Consider the following 16,477-nt stretch of genomic DNA (forward strand, 5'->3'; position numbering starts at 1 on the left):
GTTTTTTATAGAGCAGGGCAGCTCTAACCAACATCTCCAATCTCGTCTCATTGATTGGACTCCAAGTTAGCTGACTCCTGACTCCAATTAGCTTTTGGAGATGTCATTAGCCTAGGGGTTCATATACTTTTTACAACCTACACTGTGAATGTTTAAATTATGTATTCAATATAGACAAGAAAAATACAATCATTTGTGTGTTATTAGTAGAAGCACACTGTGTTTGTCTATGGTTGTGACTTAGATGAAGATTTAATTTTTATGACCAATTTATGCAGAAATCCAGGTAATTCCAAAAGGTTCACATACTTTTTCTTGCCACTGTATGCTAGTAGGTTTCATGGGTTCCATTGGGTCATGTCAACTTAACCGCCCTCCATCTGAGGGTTGTGACTAAACACCTCAGTAGTTTAACAAAATAAAAGACCCAATTCCTGCTGAACTCAACTTGATTGTTTTTCTAGCTTTCTTGTTAAACGGGAACTTGTATGTCTTACAGAGTGAAGTGACACAAGACAAAACCTTTTCAGGGTTACACAAAGGAGTCAAAAGACCACCTGTGGTCCAAACTTACCCCACCCAATGACCAGGCTTCATTCATATTAATGCTGCACCATCAGTGTCATTCAGTTAGCTGCCACCCCTCTCTCTCACACTCACACACACCTCCTTAGTGAGGAGTATTATGTATCTATCCCCATTAGGGCTGTCCCTGACTAAAACTTTGTACATTTGCTAAAAAATATATATTTGATTGAGGGAAATGTCAGACATTTAAAGCCTTAATGTTTCTTCAGCAATTCAACCTCTGTGTGTGTTGCTCTCTGCTGATTGTATGTCTCCTAATGTCATTCCCTTTCATCTTTCTATCTTTCTCTAGTACTGCAATGGTGGGGACCTAGCGGACTATCTCCACTGTAAGTGGACTATTTCATCTGTCAAAAGCCCAAAGAAGCTCTCATTAGAATTGCTTGCTTTCCTTCAGTTGCGCCTCTGTAGCACATATTGTGGTAAATTCAGTGGGGGAAGGTTTCAGAGCACACATTGAAATGGGGGAAGGTTTCAGAGCACACATTGAAATGGGGGAAGGTTTCAGAGCACACAATGAAATGGGGGAAGTTTCAAAGCACACAATGAAATGGGGGAAGGTTTCAGAGCACACAATGAAATGGGGGAAGGTTTCAGAGCACACAATGAAATGGGGGAATGTTTCAAAGCACACAATGAAATGGGGGAAGGTTTCAGAGCACACAATGAAATGGGGGAAGGTTTCAGAGCACACAATGAAATGGGGGAAGGTTTCAGAGCACACAGTGACTGGAGCCAGCTTGTGTGTGTGGAAAAAGCTGGGTATATTGAAAGTCACTTAGAGCATCAAGGCAGAGTATTAGAGTATGTTGGCAAAGTGAAAATGAAAGCTGGGATGATGTAAATGTGGGTAATGAGGATGTGGCCTGAAACAACCAGGCCTCTGAATTTAGCACAGGAAGTTTAGGCCCTCCCTAGGTTGCTTGTTTATTTAGACTCCAGTCCCAGGCTACAGGGAAGCTGTGTTTTGATAGGCTGCTGGGGAACAGGAACAGGTCTGGTGTTTCTGTTAGGATGCAAGGGGGGAACGCTGTCTGACTTCCACAGACGACTGAGGGGGAGGGAGGGATTTTGACACCATCTCTGGGCCAGGGAAGTGATTGGAGAGAGAGGTCAGTGCGGTGATGAACGGTGAGAGCCAGAGGAAGTTGGAATGAGAGACGATGCCTCGTCTGCGCCTGTTTTTGCCGTTACATTTGGAAGTGAAATGAACATGCTTGTTATGGCTAACCACACGACAGTCAAATGGCACCAAAAAGAAAGTTCAGTATTGAAAAATAACAATTTACATACTCAACCTTATTTGACTATCAAAAGTATTTTATTTTCCCTTAATGGCAGTCTGTCCTGTCCCACCCCTCCACCCCTAGCCAAGGGCACCCTGAGTGAGGACACTATCCAAGTGTTCCTGCAGCAGATAGCCGGGGCCATGAGGGTGCTGCAGGCCAAGGGGATCATTCACAGAGACCTCAAACCACAGAACATTCTGCTCTCCTACCCCGCAGGACGCAAGTCCCACTCCACCAACACCTGCATCAAGATAGGTAAGGGAGTGTGTGTGCACATGCTCAGTAATGCATCATATAAATGATAGAGACGTGTTAAATCTTATAGCTGTGAAGAATGAATGAGTGCAGGGCTGAAGACTGAAGAGCATCATTTTATACATCGTTAGACCTTACTCATATTAATCCCTCTCAAGCCCATGTATCCTGCAGACAGAATTGATTGCCTTTGTGAAGACTGAAGCATGCTTCACAACAGACTGCTATAATCCTGATACTTATTTTGAAACTTGCTCATTTATTTTTGTGTGGATATTTCTCAGTGCCCATTGATCTTGAATGTTAGCCTTTTTAACCCCCAAAGGTCGATGTACGCGCCCCCACAAATCTAATTAGCATTAAACAAAATCCCCATAAAAAATCTGTCAGGCATCTGCCTATGTTGCAGTTCTGCATCTGTGATGAAAGGTGACAGAGCTAGAGCAGTGTTTGTCAGACTGAGACATCCCGAAAATTGTTCTTCACACAAAATCGTCTGTAGCATCGGAACGGTTTGGCCTACACACTAATATGACCCCTCTATGGTAAGATGAGACTCTCACAAACACGTACATGTTGCTTTAGGACGCCCACAGGTCTCACAAGACTTGTATGAAGGTCCCCGGTACCAGTTGAAAAAATGAATGGCACTATCTGTTGTTCCATGTAGTGAATCTGTTATTCAATGCGTTTGTATGGGCTAATAGCAGTAAGGCCTAAAAAATTATATATATTTATTTTGATACTTCAAGGGGTCTCAACACTTAAAATCAAATAGCTAAATTATCCTTGGTATGACCTTAAAACAATTTCATATAGTTTAGTAGAGGTGTTTTGACTGATTTCTTGTCAATGCTAATATTACAAAAAATCGCTAGCTAATCAACAACTATAACAGTCTATTTGAGAGACAAGTGCTCATTGTGCAAATGTATTTGTTGCAATAAACATTTGGAGAAGATGTATAGTTTATATGTTATCAGCAATCTAAGCCAACCCTGTCTTTTACACCATAGTTGCGCTCGCGTCGGTTTTGTTACTAAACAACCAACCTGTTTATTGCTGAATCATCTTTTCCTCCTATCTCTCTCTCCTATTCCTCTCTCCAGCTGACTTTGGGTTTGCACGGTACCTTCAGAACAACATGATGGCTGCTACTCTGTGTGGGTCCCCTATGTACATGGTGAGCACTTCTAGTTCCTTACACACCCTCAAACTGCCTATGGTCATACTCCCGAGTTGCGCAGCTGTCTAAAGCACTGCAGGAGGTGTCACTACAGTACCTTGTTCAAATCCAGGCTGTACCACATCCGGCCGTGATTGGGAGTCCCATAGGGCGGCGCACAATTGGCCCAGCGTCGTCTGGGTTTGGCCTGGGTAGGCCGTCATTGTAAATAAGAATTTGTTTTTAATTGACTTGCCTAGTTAACTTCTTACGGCTGAAATCCCGTTAACTTCTACTTGCTACCAAACCCGGATCCGGGAGCACCCCCCACAGTAAAAAAGCTGACTAGCATAGCCTAGCATAGCGTCACAAGTAAATACAAGCATCTAAATATCATTAAATCACAAGTCCAAGATACCAGATGAAAGATACAGATCTTATGAATCCAGTCATCATTTCTGATTTTTAAAATGTTTTACAGGGAAGACACAATATGTAAATCTATTAGCTAACCATGATAGCAAAAGACACCACTATTTTTCTCCACCATTTTTTTCCTGCATGAGTAGCTATCACTAATTCGACTAAATAAAGATATATAAAGCCACTAACCAAGAAACAACTTCATAAGATGACAGTCTGATAACATATTCATGGTATAGGATAGTTTTTTTTAGAAAAATGTGCATATTTCAGGTATAAATCACAGTTCTACATTGCAGCTGCAATCTGAAATAGCGTTGGAAGCAGCCGGAATAATTACAGAGACCGACGTCAATTACCAAAAGAATCATCCTAAAACATTTCTGAAAAATACACAGCCTACAGCAATCGAAAGACACAGGTCTTGTGAATCCAGACAATATTTCAGATTTTCTAAGTGTTTTACAGGGAAGACACAATATGTAAATCTATTAGCTAACCACGATAGCAAAACACAATCTTTTTTTCTCCAACATTTTTTCCTGCATCAGTATGCTATCACTAATTCGACTAAATAAAGATATATATAGCCACTAACCAAGAAACAACTTCATAAGATGACAGTCTGATAACATATTCATGGTATAGGATAGTTTTTTTTTGAAAAATGTGCATATTTCATGTATAAATCACAGTTCTACATTGCAGCTGCAATCTGAAATAGCGTTGGAAGCAGCCGGAATAATTACAGAGACCGACGTCAATTACCAAAAGAATCATCCTAAAACATTTCTGAAAAATACACAGCATACAGCAATCAAAAGACACAGGTCTTGTGAATCCAGACAATATTTCAGATTTTCTAAGTGTTTTACAGCGAAAACACAATAAATCGTTATATTAGCATACCACATGTGCAAACGTTACCCGAGCATTGATACAAGCCAAAGAGAGGATAACGTAATCATCGCCAAAATGTATTAATTTTTTCACTAACCTTCTCAGAATTCTTCCGATGACACTCCTGTAACATCATTTTACAACATACATATAGAGTTTGTTCGAAAATGTGCATATTTAGCCACAAAAAAACGTGGTTATAACATGACAATACTAGCAAAACTAGCCTGGAAATGTCAGGCTCCATTTTGGACAGTGATCTGGCGTAATTAATAACTAATCGTAAACTTGACTAAAAAATATAGGGTGGACAGCAATCGAAAGACAAATTAGTTCTTAATGCAATCGCTGATTTACATTTCTAAAAGTATCCTTACTGTGCAATACAGGGTTCGCCAAGCGAAGCTATACCCAAAAAAAATGGCGGAATATGCGTAAATATGCGTATAACATTTTTCGACAGAACAACGATTTATCATCATAAATAGTTCTTACTGTGAGCTGTTCTTCCATCAGTATCTTGGGCAATGTATCCTTTCTTGGGTCTAATCTTCTTTTGGTCGAAAGCTGTCCTCTTGTCCGTCGAAATGCCCACTAACGTTCGACCGGGACCCCGAAACGTGCCCGGTGCTTCAATGTGCATCACAAAGCAATGCCTCAAAATCGCACTAAACGGATATAAATTGCTATAAAACGGTTTAAATTAACTACCTTATGATGTTTTTAACACCTATAACGAGTAAAAACATGACCGCCGATAAATAAGTGGCTAAACCAACGCTTGGAAAGAGACCCAGTCCGACGTCCATCTTGCGTATGGCGCAGCAGGAAAAGAGCGATTCATCCGGTCTTTCTCGTTTTATACTGGCCCTGATTGCGCAATCGACTCCATTCAAATTGTCACCTCTTACTGACATCTAGAGGAAGGCATGGGCAGTGTTTGTATCCTCATAGGATTTACAGGGACTTTAAAACTGACCTGGGACCAGAGGCCAAAATTTCTGGAATCTCACTCCATATCAGGAAAAGTGCTGTAGAATGAGTTCTGTTTCACTCAGAGACATAATTCAAACGTCTATAGAAACTAGAGAGTTTTCTATCCAATAATAACAATAATATGCATATTGTACGAGCAAGAATTGAGTATGAGGCAGTTTAATTTGGAGACGATAAATGCTAATGTTGAAACAGCACCCCCTATATTGAGAAAAGGTTAACGGGATCGATTTGACAACAGCCAGTGAAAGTGCAGGGCGCCAAATTCAAACAACAGAAATCTCATAATTAAAATTCCTCAAACATACAAGTATTATACATCATTTTAAAGATGAACTTGTTAATCCCACCACAGTGTCCGATTTCAAAAAGGCTTTACGACAAAAACATACCATGCGATTATGTTAGGGCAGCGCCTAGTCACAGAAAAACACAGCCATTTTTTCAGCCAAAGAGAGGAGTCACAAAAAGCAGAAATATAAATAAAATGATTCACTAACCTTTGATGATCTTCATCAGATGGCACTCATAGGACTTCATGTTACACAATACATGTATGTTTTGTTTGATAAAGTTCATATTTATATCCAAAATCTCAGTTTACATTGGCGTGTTATGTTCAGAAATGCATTGTCTCAAACTAACATCCGGTGAAAGTGCAGAGAGCCACATCAAATTATAGAAATACTCATCATAAATGTTGATGAAAATACAAGTGTTATGCATGGGATTAAAGATATACTTCTCCTTAATGCAACCGCTGTGTCAGATTTCGAAAAACGGAAAAAGCACACCATGCAATAGTCTGAGTACAGCGCTCAGGCACCAAAACAAGCCATACAGATACATGCCATGTTGTGAAGTCAACAGAAGTCAGAAATAGCACTATAAATATTCACTTACCTTTGATCTTCATCGGAATGCACTCCCAGGAATCCCAGTTCCACAATAAATGTTTTTTGTTCGATAAAGTCCATCATTAATGTCCAAATACCTCCTTTTTGTTTGCGCGTTTAGTTCACAAATCCAAGTTCACGGTGCGCAGGCACTTAGTCCAGACGAAAAGTCAAAAAGTTCCATTACAGTTCGTATAAACATGTCAAACGATGTATAGAATCAATCTTTAGGATGTTTTTATCATAAATCTTCAATAATATTCCAACCGGACAATTTCTTTGTCTTTTAGAAATGAAAAGGAACGCAGCTCGCTCTCACGGCCGTGCGCATGACTTAGCTCATGGCATTCTGCCAGACCTCTTAGTCAAACAGCTCTTATTCGCTCCCCCTTCCCAGTAGAAGCCTGAAACAAGGTTCTAAAGACTGTTGACATCTAGTGGAAGCCTTAGGACGTGCAATCGGACCAAATTTACACTATCTTGGATAGACAAAGACTTGAAAACCTACAAACCTCAGATTTCCCACTTCCTGGTTGGATTTTTTCTCTGGTTTTTGCCTGCCATATGTGTTCTGTTATACTCACAGACATCATTCAAACAGTTTTAGAAACTTCAGAGTGTTTTATATCCAAATCTACTAATAATATGCATATCTTAGCTTCTGGGCCTGAGTAGCAGGCAGTTTACTCTGGGCACGCTTTTCATCTGAACGTGAAAATAGCGCCTCCAGCCATAAGAAGTTAAATAAAGGTTAAATACAGCATTTTTATTTATTTTTATGTTTTATCTGCCATTAGGTACAATGTTTGATATGTGTCATGTGTGCAACTCTGAAATGTTTTTCTGTATCCACCAGGCACCTGAAGTCATCATGTCTCAGAACTATGATGCCAAGGCTGACCTGTGGAGCATAGGAACCATTTTGTTCCAGTGTCTGACAGGGAAAGCCCCGTTTCAGGTGAGCACCATAGTCCTAACGATATAAGACTCAATCATACGCAGATATACCCAACTCAAAGAGAGGGTGTTTAAATGTTTAAAATTAATCAACTCAATGCAGAAACGGGTCATTCAGAGAGGGAGAGAGAGAAACAGACCCCCCCCCCCCCCCGTAGCATATTGCCTGTTTCTGTTTGAGTCTTTTATTGAAGAATGTGAAACAATGTTGTCTATTTGCTGCTTTTCATTCAATCAATCATGTAGCTGTTCTTTAGGCTATGGCCTAAAATAAATTAATTCATATGGTCAGAATGTTATACTTTGTAGCATAGGTTTCTGGTTTTATGAAAATATTACATGTGGTGAAAGGCCAACGACATTTGGTCCTTTCAAGACTGTTACATGACATTAGAAATGGAAACATTGTGATTTCAGAGACACAAGGTAACAATAGTTTATGATTAAAGGGATCAGAGTCCATCTGTTACCATCATCATTATCATGATTTACATCATTCAAAATCACCAAATAATGTATTTAGAAGCCCACTAGGCTACTAACTTGTTGTCATTAAATGTCCTGGATAATAGAAAGGACATACCTTTGGGTGTTCCTACAACAGCCTAGGCTATCCTACACAGTCACGCAAAGTAGCCGACCTCGGTGTCCAATCCCATGCACAGAAACATATGAAAAGATTAACTCATTGCCTTGATGCCTTCTCTGTTAAATCTTTTAGACCCTGGTGGTTTCTCTGTTAAATCTTTAAGACCCTGGTGGTTTCTCTGTTAAATCTTTTAGACCCTGGTGGTTTCTCTGTTAAATCTTTTAGACCCTGGTGGTTTCTCTGCTAAATATTTTAAACCCTACTGTAAATCTGTAGACAATAGCAGATAATCAACATAAATGTAGGGGTATTGGATTGGATCTTACGCGGATCACAACTTCCCTCGCGCGGCGAATGAGACATCAACATGTTCTGGACACCGTTTTCCGCACTGGGTGTTTTTGCATCTTATTCTATATCACAACAGCTGTTTGTCACTTGACTGTCAAGTATTTCCTGGATCAGCTGGAAATGATCCAGGATGGTTGACAATATCACTAGGCCTAACTAAACAGTTGGATACCAAATGCGCATCCAACAGGTAGGTCGATTAACTTTGACATAGCCTATTGAAGAACCATACAAAAGTTAGGTGACTCTTTCAGGAAGAAGCATTTGAATTTTGGATTTGTGTGCCCATGAAAACTGTTTTCATCGCATAGCCTAAAATATCAATATGAACGTTTGATAAAGCGGTGCTGCCGTTAATAACGCACCTTCTTATAGACTCAGCTAGGCTTGTCCCGCTGATGGCCCATAAGGGGTTGGAAGGAAATATCAAGGAATTATCATAGGCCTATTTTTATTATATTGATAGTTAGATTCCATTAAGCAATTTGAAAGTAAATGAATTATTACACACTTGAAATAACTTAATTCTTTCTGTGAACGTTTTAAATATATTCATATATTAATAGGCTATCGATTTCAAGTTATTCACCCAACCTTGATTTATTTTCTGTCTCTAAAAGGAAGACAACGATTGCAGTTCATTAAAAAATATATATTTTAAACAATATTCTGCCCATTTGAACAAATGTATTTTAAGACATACAGTGGAGCAAAAAAGTATTTAGTCAGCCACCAATTGTGCAAGTTCTCCCACTTAAAAAGATGAGAGAGGCCTGTAATTTTCATCATAGGTACACTTCAACTATGACAGACAAAATGAGAGAGAAAAATCCAGAAAATCACATTGTAGGATTTTTCATGAATTTATTTGCAAATTATGGTGGAAAATAAGTATTTGGTCAATAACAAAAGTTTATCTCAATACTTTGTTATATACCCTTTGTTGGCAATGACAGAGGTCAAATGTTTTCTGTAAGTCTTCACAAGGTTTTCACACACTGTTGCTGGTATTTTGGCCCATTCCTCCATGCAGATCTCCTCTAGAGCAGTGATGCTTTGGGGCTGTTGCTGGGCAACACGGACTTTCAACTCCCTCCAAAGATTTTCTATGGGGTTGAGATCTGGAGACTGGCTAGGCCACTCCAGGACCTTACGAAGCCACTCCTTCGTTGCCCGGGCGGTGTGTTTGGGATCATTGTCATGCTGAAAGACCCAGCCACGTTTCATCTTCAATGCCCTTGCTGATGAAAGGAGGTTTTCACTCAAAATCTCACGATACATGGCCCCATTCATTCTTTCCTTTACACGGATCAGTCGTCCTGGTCCCTTTGCAGAAAAACAGCCCCAAAGCATGATGTTTCCACCCCCATGCTTCACAGTAGGTATGGTGTTCTTTGGATGCAACTCAGCATTCTTTGTCCTCCAAACACGACGAGTTGAGTTTTTACCAAAACGTTCTATTTTGGTTTCATCTGACCATATGACATTCTCCCAATCTTCTTTTGGATCATCCAAATGCTCTCTAGCAAACTTCAGACGGGCCTGGACATGTACTGGCTTAAGCAGGGTGACACGTCTGGCACTGCAGGATTTGAGTCCCTGGCGGCGTAGTGTGTTACTGATGGTAGGCTTTGTTACTTTGGTCCCAGCTCTCTGCAGGTCATTCACTAGGTCCCCCCGTGTGGTTCTGGGATTTTTGTTCACCGTTCTTGTGATCATTTTGACCCCACGGGGTGAGATCTTGCGTGGAGCCCCAGATCGAGGGAGATTATCAGTGGTCTTGTATGTCTTCCATTTCCTAATAATTGCTCCTACAGTTGATTTATTCAAACCAAGCTGCTTACCTATTGCAGATTCAGTCTTCCCAGCCTGGTGCAGGTCTACAATTTTGTTTCTGGTGTCCTTTGACAGCTCTTTGGTCTTGGCCATAGTGGAGTTTGGAGTGTGACTGTTTGAGGTTGTGGACAGGTGTCTTTTATACTGATAACAAGTTCAAACAGGTGCCATTAATACAGGTAACGAGTGGAGGACAGAGGAGCCTCTTAAAGAAGAAGTTACAGGTCTGTGAGAGCCAGAAATCTTGCTTGTTTGTAGGTGACCAAATACTTATTTTCCACCATAATTTGCAAATAAATTCATTAACAATCCTACAATGTGATTTTCTGGAATTTTTTTCTCATTTTGTCTGTCATAGTTGAAGTGTACCTATGATGAAAATTACAGGCCTCTCATCTTTTTAAGTGGGAGAACTTGCACAATTGGTGGCTGACTAAATACTTTTTTGCCCCACTGTACGTGAACAAATATATGAAAACCTTCAGACGCGTTTTAAATGAGTTTACCCACTAATGTATGCTTATGGATTAAATGTGTCAAGTTATTCGCCCAACCCTGTTTTATTTAGGTTATTCTGTTTAAAAGAAAGGCAACGAATGCAGCATTTTTGTATGTATTCAAGCCCTATATTCTGCCTATATGAACAAACTGACCACCAGGCAGCCGTCGTTCCCCAGCCATTTGCACACACTCATTGTACCTCAGGCAATTGCACACACGTGCTTTGCCTGCACTTCAATATTTCAGAATGGTATGGAAGCAATCTGCTTTGGTTTTCTCTTAGAGACTTGGCCAAACAGACCGACTTTTCTCAACAAACCGTCTTATCTCAACAATACTATTTATCCAGCCTTTCCTAAGGCTCTCAGGTAGGTCAAAACATGACAGTCTAATTTAGGGAAACCATAGAGGTGTCTTGTCTCTGAGAGTGAACTACATACAAGTAACCCAAACTGGCCAGACAGGATTTTTAAAGGTCAACTGACTGTTTCCACTTCAGATCTTTACACTCTGAAAATAATTTGTGTGCATGCAAACATTCAAGTGATGTTCTGTCTGTATAAAAGAAAATATTTGTATTGTATTTGCGAGACGTTCTACTGCACATTTGGAGCTAGTAACATAAGCATTTCACTGCACCTGCTATAACACCTGCAAATCTGTGTACACGACCATTCAACTTTGATTTGATGTGTGTGTGCTACCCATAGGCTAGCAGTCCCCAGGACCTCCGGCTATTTTATGAGAAAAACAAGAACCTCAGCCCCAAGTAAGTGTTCACCAACTGTCTGTTTTTAGAGACCGAGGGTTCAGATTTCTTAGATTTCTTCTTTCACAGGAGATTGTTTGTTGAATGTTGCTTCCATTTTAATGTACTAATGTTGTGGAAGATCACATTTCATCATTGCCTGTGTTACAAATGACTTTTGATTATCATACTCTCACACACTGCTTTTAGCATCTTTCACTACTACAATCGTAAAATTAACCATTTGTGGCGAATTGCAAAACATGCCCCTGATCAGTTGTTACAGCAGGAATGAAGTGTAAAGTACCATCACGCATTCATGGTGACTTGTGTGTTTCCTCTCCCAGTATCCCCAGAGAGACCTCCTGTCCCCTGAGGCTTCTGCTGCTGGGTCTTCTGCAGCGAAACCACAAGGACCGCATGGACTTTGGTCAGTGGGGCCACACTCATTATTTAAGAGATGTTTCAAATTGATAGGGTAGCATGTTCCTCACTTTCAATCTTTTTCTCTTCTCATTGTAGAGGAGTTCTTCCGTCACCCCTTCCTGGAGGCGAGCTCGTCCATGAAGAAAAGTGACTAACACTCCTTATTCATCCATCTACCCATCCCTAACTGAAACATCAAAACCATGCCAATATTGATTTTCACTTATTTTCTTGGTGATTTTTGATGGGTTTGACTTAATTGGCCTATCTATCATATCAAGAGGACAGTCTGATTTATTACTTTCAGAATTGATATTGATATTTTTCTTTCATACAGCAACTCCTGCTGTGACCATGACGTGCTTTCCCAGCTCCGCTTCAGCCAGCTCCTGTAGCAGCTCTTCCACCTCACACCTGGCCTCCCCACCGGTGAGTGTGTGTGCATCAATATATACATGCTTGTGTGCATGCTATACAGTCTATATACCATGTGTTTGTTTAAAGCATCTTGTAAACAGCGTGATTCCGAGGTGACCATAGTAACTCATCCATGGGGCCTCAGTCTTATCACTGATGATGTGTTCAACTCTGTGTGATCAGGCCCAGCTGTCTGACTTAATGACCCACAGGCAGAATGGACTGTTATTGCCCAACATTTGTTAACTGAAACATACTAGGTTAGAGCTACTGTTGATCAAATCAAATTGTATTTGGTCACATACACATGGTTAGCAGATGTTATTGCGAGTGTAGCGAAATGCTTGTGCTTCTAGTTCTGACAGTGCAGCAATATCTAACAAGTAATCTAACAATTCCCCACCAACTACCTAATACACACAAATCTAAGGAATGGAATAAGAATATATAAATGTATGGGTGAGCAATGACAGAGCGGCATAGGCTAGATGCAATAGATGGTATAAAATACAGTATATACTGTCAAAGTATGTGTTCAGTCTTGGGTTTGGTGTCTGGTATAGGGCTTTTTGTCTAATCTGTAGTGTAATGTGCTGCTGACTGTGACATTTGATGACCCCCTTGTGATTATAGTCTGTTATCAGTGATACTGTATATGGTGGATGGTTGATTATTTGAAACATAGACAGTGTTGAGATCTAGTGGGTAGTTCAGGGTCAGTGCTGTGGTCATCGTTCCTGCCTACCTCTCTCTTTCTCTCTCTGCAGCAGTCCCTGGCTGATGTCCAGCAGGTCCGTGCTAAGACACTCACCTCTCCTACCCAGGATTCCCCTGGCTTCCTCCTCAAGGACTCGTCTGGAGGGGGCTGCAGCAGTAAGAACTCCTCCTGTGACACAGACGACTTTGTCATGGTGCCCGCCCACTTTCCCAGTGAGTACACTCTTTACTCTACCAATGTACTCCCGTAGAGCTCAATCAGTGATGTATAGAATCCAGAAATTGAGAGTGAAGTTTAGAATCGATCACTTTCTCTCTGAATAAGAAAATGAAGGTTTAAAGCCAGACTAATAAAATGTTACTTTTTAAAAAATATATCTCGAAATGTATAGATGAAAGATGAATTTGTCATTTGGATCACTTCGAAGTGATACAAATTAAGGTTTTACAAATTATAAGTACAGCAGCATTGTTAAGAAATTGCAGGTAAGGTTTATCCAGGTAATTATGACACATGCACTAGGCCGATCTGTCCCTCTGATCCATCCACGACTACAGCAACACAATCTAGCTATATCCCTCTCAATACAAACAAGACTCATAAATGAGAGTTGAGTGATACAGAATAAACATGTAATTTAGCTGACAAATGTATGTCGTAAAGGTTATTAATATTGGCTCTTGGCTGTCTGTGTGTCTGTCTGCGACAGCTGATGATTTGCAGATTTGAAACCACTGGTGGGTCTGTTGTTAGAGTTGCTTTGATGTTGCTAGCTTGAGCTTCTGAATGAATTGTGGGCAATTTTCATTCAGCAAGGGATTGAGAATATTTTCCTAGTGCAGCACTTGCTAGTTTGACCATATTTCAGACTTCTCAGCACGATCTGTGCCAGCAGCATGCCGGACACTCTGGATAATATTCACGAAAGACAGTTCTGTCTACTGGTAAGTGAAGCAAGCTAGCTAGGAAACAGATAGATCTGACCACACACGCATTGCTTGCAAAATGTGCATAGCCTACCGTTGGATGATTAGCTTACAGCTAAATAAACGTTCATGCTCTTGCAAATTTATCTGGAGTTGCTAGCTGGCTTATTGTTTTCCTCTTGGATGTGGAGTTGATTCTGTTTATTCTATTGCAACCTATTTGATGGCGAATTTATTAAACCCTATAGTTGCTGAGTGTCAACTTTTCCAGGCAAGTGTTTGCACTGCAAGAGATCAAGCTTATAACAGCGCTACCATTGCATGGCAGTAGACGGCCTATATTGTTGAACTTGTCTACGTCAATTAGAATTACATTTTACTGCTGCAACGTTCATAGCTGACTCACTTGTAAATTGTAATTTTTATTCAGTAGAGTAACCTACATGCTTGTTGTAGGCTACAAGCAAACGAGAACCAGCTGTCTGGTACTGACTGATGGAAGGGTGGCTGGCCCAGCAGCCACTTGAGAACTCTCAGATAGAGCACATTATGATGTCTTGTCTGGGTTTGTTTACATTATGTCTTGCCTGGTTTTGTTTTGTCGCCTCGACAATTTGATATTTCATAATCACAAATGATTTAAATGAGACATACTAAGTCTGGATTTAAGGATGTAGTAGGTTTCTACTCCAAGATTTCATCAGTTTGGTTTGATGTGTTGCCATGGTTTCTCAGCAGGTGAGCTCACCTGTGAGGGGCCTACTGGAAAGGTGTTCCACGACAGTCTGATGAACAGCGGGTGAGTTTAGTGGTCAGGGTCGTACCTGGATGCTGATGGGAAATGCACCCAATCCTACTTCTTCATAGTAATATAATATACATTATAATCACAAAACTCTTGTGTTCTCAACTCTTCATTAGCTCTCTGCTAGCCTTTGGTGGCCTGGGCAGTCAGGGCAAGACCCCACCCCACTCCCCCTCCTACAGTGGCTCCCCCAATCCTATCAGGTAAGAGCAAAACACACTCTTACTGGAAAGGAATTCATTCTCAGTGTTCAGACAGATTAACCCATCTAGACATGCTAGTCAGGTCACCCTGGTAGCTGGTGGTGTATTGTGCACTGAAAGCAAAAGGCAATGATATACCCTTCTATAGTAAGAGGATTAATGTGTAAGGCTCGATGACCGGAAGGTCAGTAAAGAACAAATTCTTATTTACAATTCATGGCCTACACCAGCCAAACCCTGTGCGCCGTCCTATGGGACTCCCAATCACGGACGGTTGTGATACAGCCTGGATTCGAACCAGGGTGTCTGTAGTGAAACCTCTAGCACTGAGATGCAGTGCCTTAGACCGCTGCGCCACTCGGTTGGCCAGTAGGTCAACCCCAAAGCAAGGGCTCTCTCACTCTCTCTCATTCTCTCTCTGTCTCTCTGTCTCTCTGTCTCTGTGTGTGTGTGTATATACCACACACTTATACATAGATTTATTTATTTTTTGCCGTTTCACTCTCTTAATGCATTTAACAGATGGAATGGTTAAACGTAACCAACTCCCCCTTTCTCTCTTCTTTCAGTCGGCCTAACGAGTTCTCTGGCAGTAACTATGGTCAGTCGGTGCCCATTCCGGTTCCCACTCAGGTCCAAAACTACCAGCGTATGGAGCAGAACCTCCATTCCCCCAGCCAGGACACCTCCCCACGGTCAGTGTATGTGCCTTCAGAAAGTATTCACACCCCTTAACTTTTTCCACATTTTGTTTCACAATACCCCATAATGTCAAAGTATTAGTATTCAACCTTTTTGTTAAGACAAGCCTAAATAAGTTCAGGAGTAAACATTTGCTTAACAAGTCACATAATATGTTGCATGGACTCACTGTGCAATAATAGTGTTTAACATGAATTTTGAATGACTACCTCATCTCTGTACCCCACACATACAATCATCTGTTGTAAAGTCCCTCAGTCGAGCAGTGTATTTAAAACACTGATTCAACCACAAAGACCATGGAGGTTTTCCAATGCCTCGCAAAAAAGGACACCTATTGGTAGATGGGTAAAAAACATTAATCCTGTTTGCAATAAGGCACTAAAGTAAAACTGCATGTCCTGAATAACAAACAAATTGTTATGTTTCGGGCAAATACAACACATCACTGAGTATCAGGATTCATATTTTCAAGCATGGTGATGGCTGCATCATGTTATGGTATGCTTGTCATCGGCAAGGACTAGTTGTTTAGGATAAAAAATAAACGGAATAGAGCTAAGAACAGTCAAAGTCCTAGAGGAAAACCTGGTTCAGTCTGCTTTCCAACAGACACTGGGAGACAAATTGAACCTTTCAGCAGGACATAACCTAAAACACAAGGCCAAATATACACTGGAGTTGCTTACCAAGAAGACATTGGCCTAGTTACAATTTTGACTTAAATTGTCTTGAAAATCTATGGCAAGACAAAAAATGGCTATCTAGCAGTGATCAACAACCAAC

General features: G+C 40.7%; 1 protein-coding gene across 5 annotated transcripts in view; it reads left to right on the forward strand.

The window, feature by feature from the left end:
• LOC139544028 (serine/threonine-protein kinase ULK1-like) overlaps positions 1–16,477 on the forward strand; it is a 40,582-nt gene that overhangs the window by 11,465 nt on the left and 12,640 nt on the right. The window contains exons 5-16 of one of the 5 annotated variants that reach the window (XM_071350700.1): positions 881–917; positions 1,959–2,132; positions 3,242–3,315; positions 7,369–7,470; positions 11,457–11,515; positions 11,842–11,924; positions 12,017–12,067; positions 12,258–12,349; positions 13,105–13,267; positions 14,717–14,780; positions 14,903–14,989; positions 15,559–15,690. In XM_071350700.1, the coding sequence (XP_071206801.1) occupies positions 881–917; positions 1,959–2,132; positions 3,242–3,315; positions 7,369–7,470; positions 11,457–11,515; positions 11,842–11,924; positions 12,017–12,067; positions 12,258–12,349; positions 13,105–13,267; positions 14,717–14,780; positions 14,903–14,989; positions 15,559–15,690 (1,118 nt within the window). The remainder of the gene's footprint in view (positions 1–880; positions 918–1,958; positions 2,133–3,241; positions 3,316–7,368; positions 7,471–11,456; positions 11,516–11,841; positions 11,925–12,016; positions 12,068–12,257; positions 12,350–13,104; positions 13,268–14,716; positions 14,781–14,902; positions 14,990–15,558; positions 15,691–16,477) is intronic. The other 4 variants (XM_071350701.1, XM_071350703.1, XM_071350702.1 and 1 more) reach the window with 4 other exon arrangements.

Source organism: Salvelinus alpinus, chromosome 18 (assembly GCF_045679555.1).
Source record: "Salvelinus alpinus chromosome 18, SLU_Salpinus.1, whole genome shotgun sequence".
Taxonomy (NCBI): domain Eukaryota; kingdom Metazoa; phylum Chordata; class Actinopteri; order Salmoniformes; family Salmonidae; genus Salvelinus; species Salvelinus alpinus.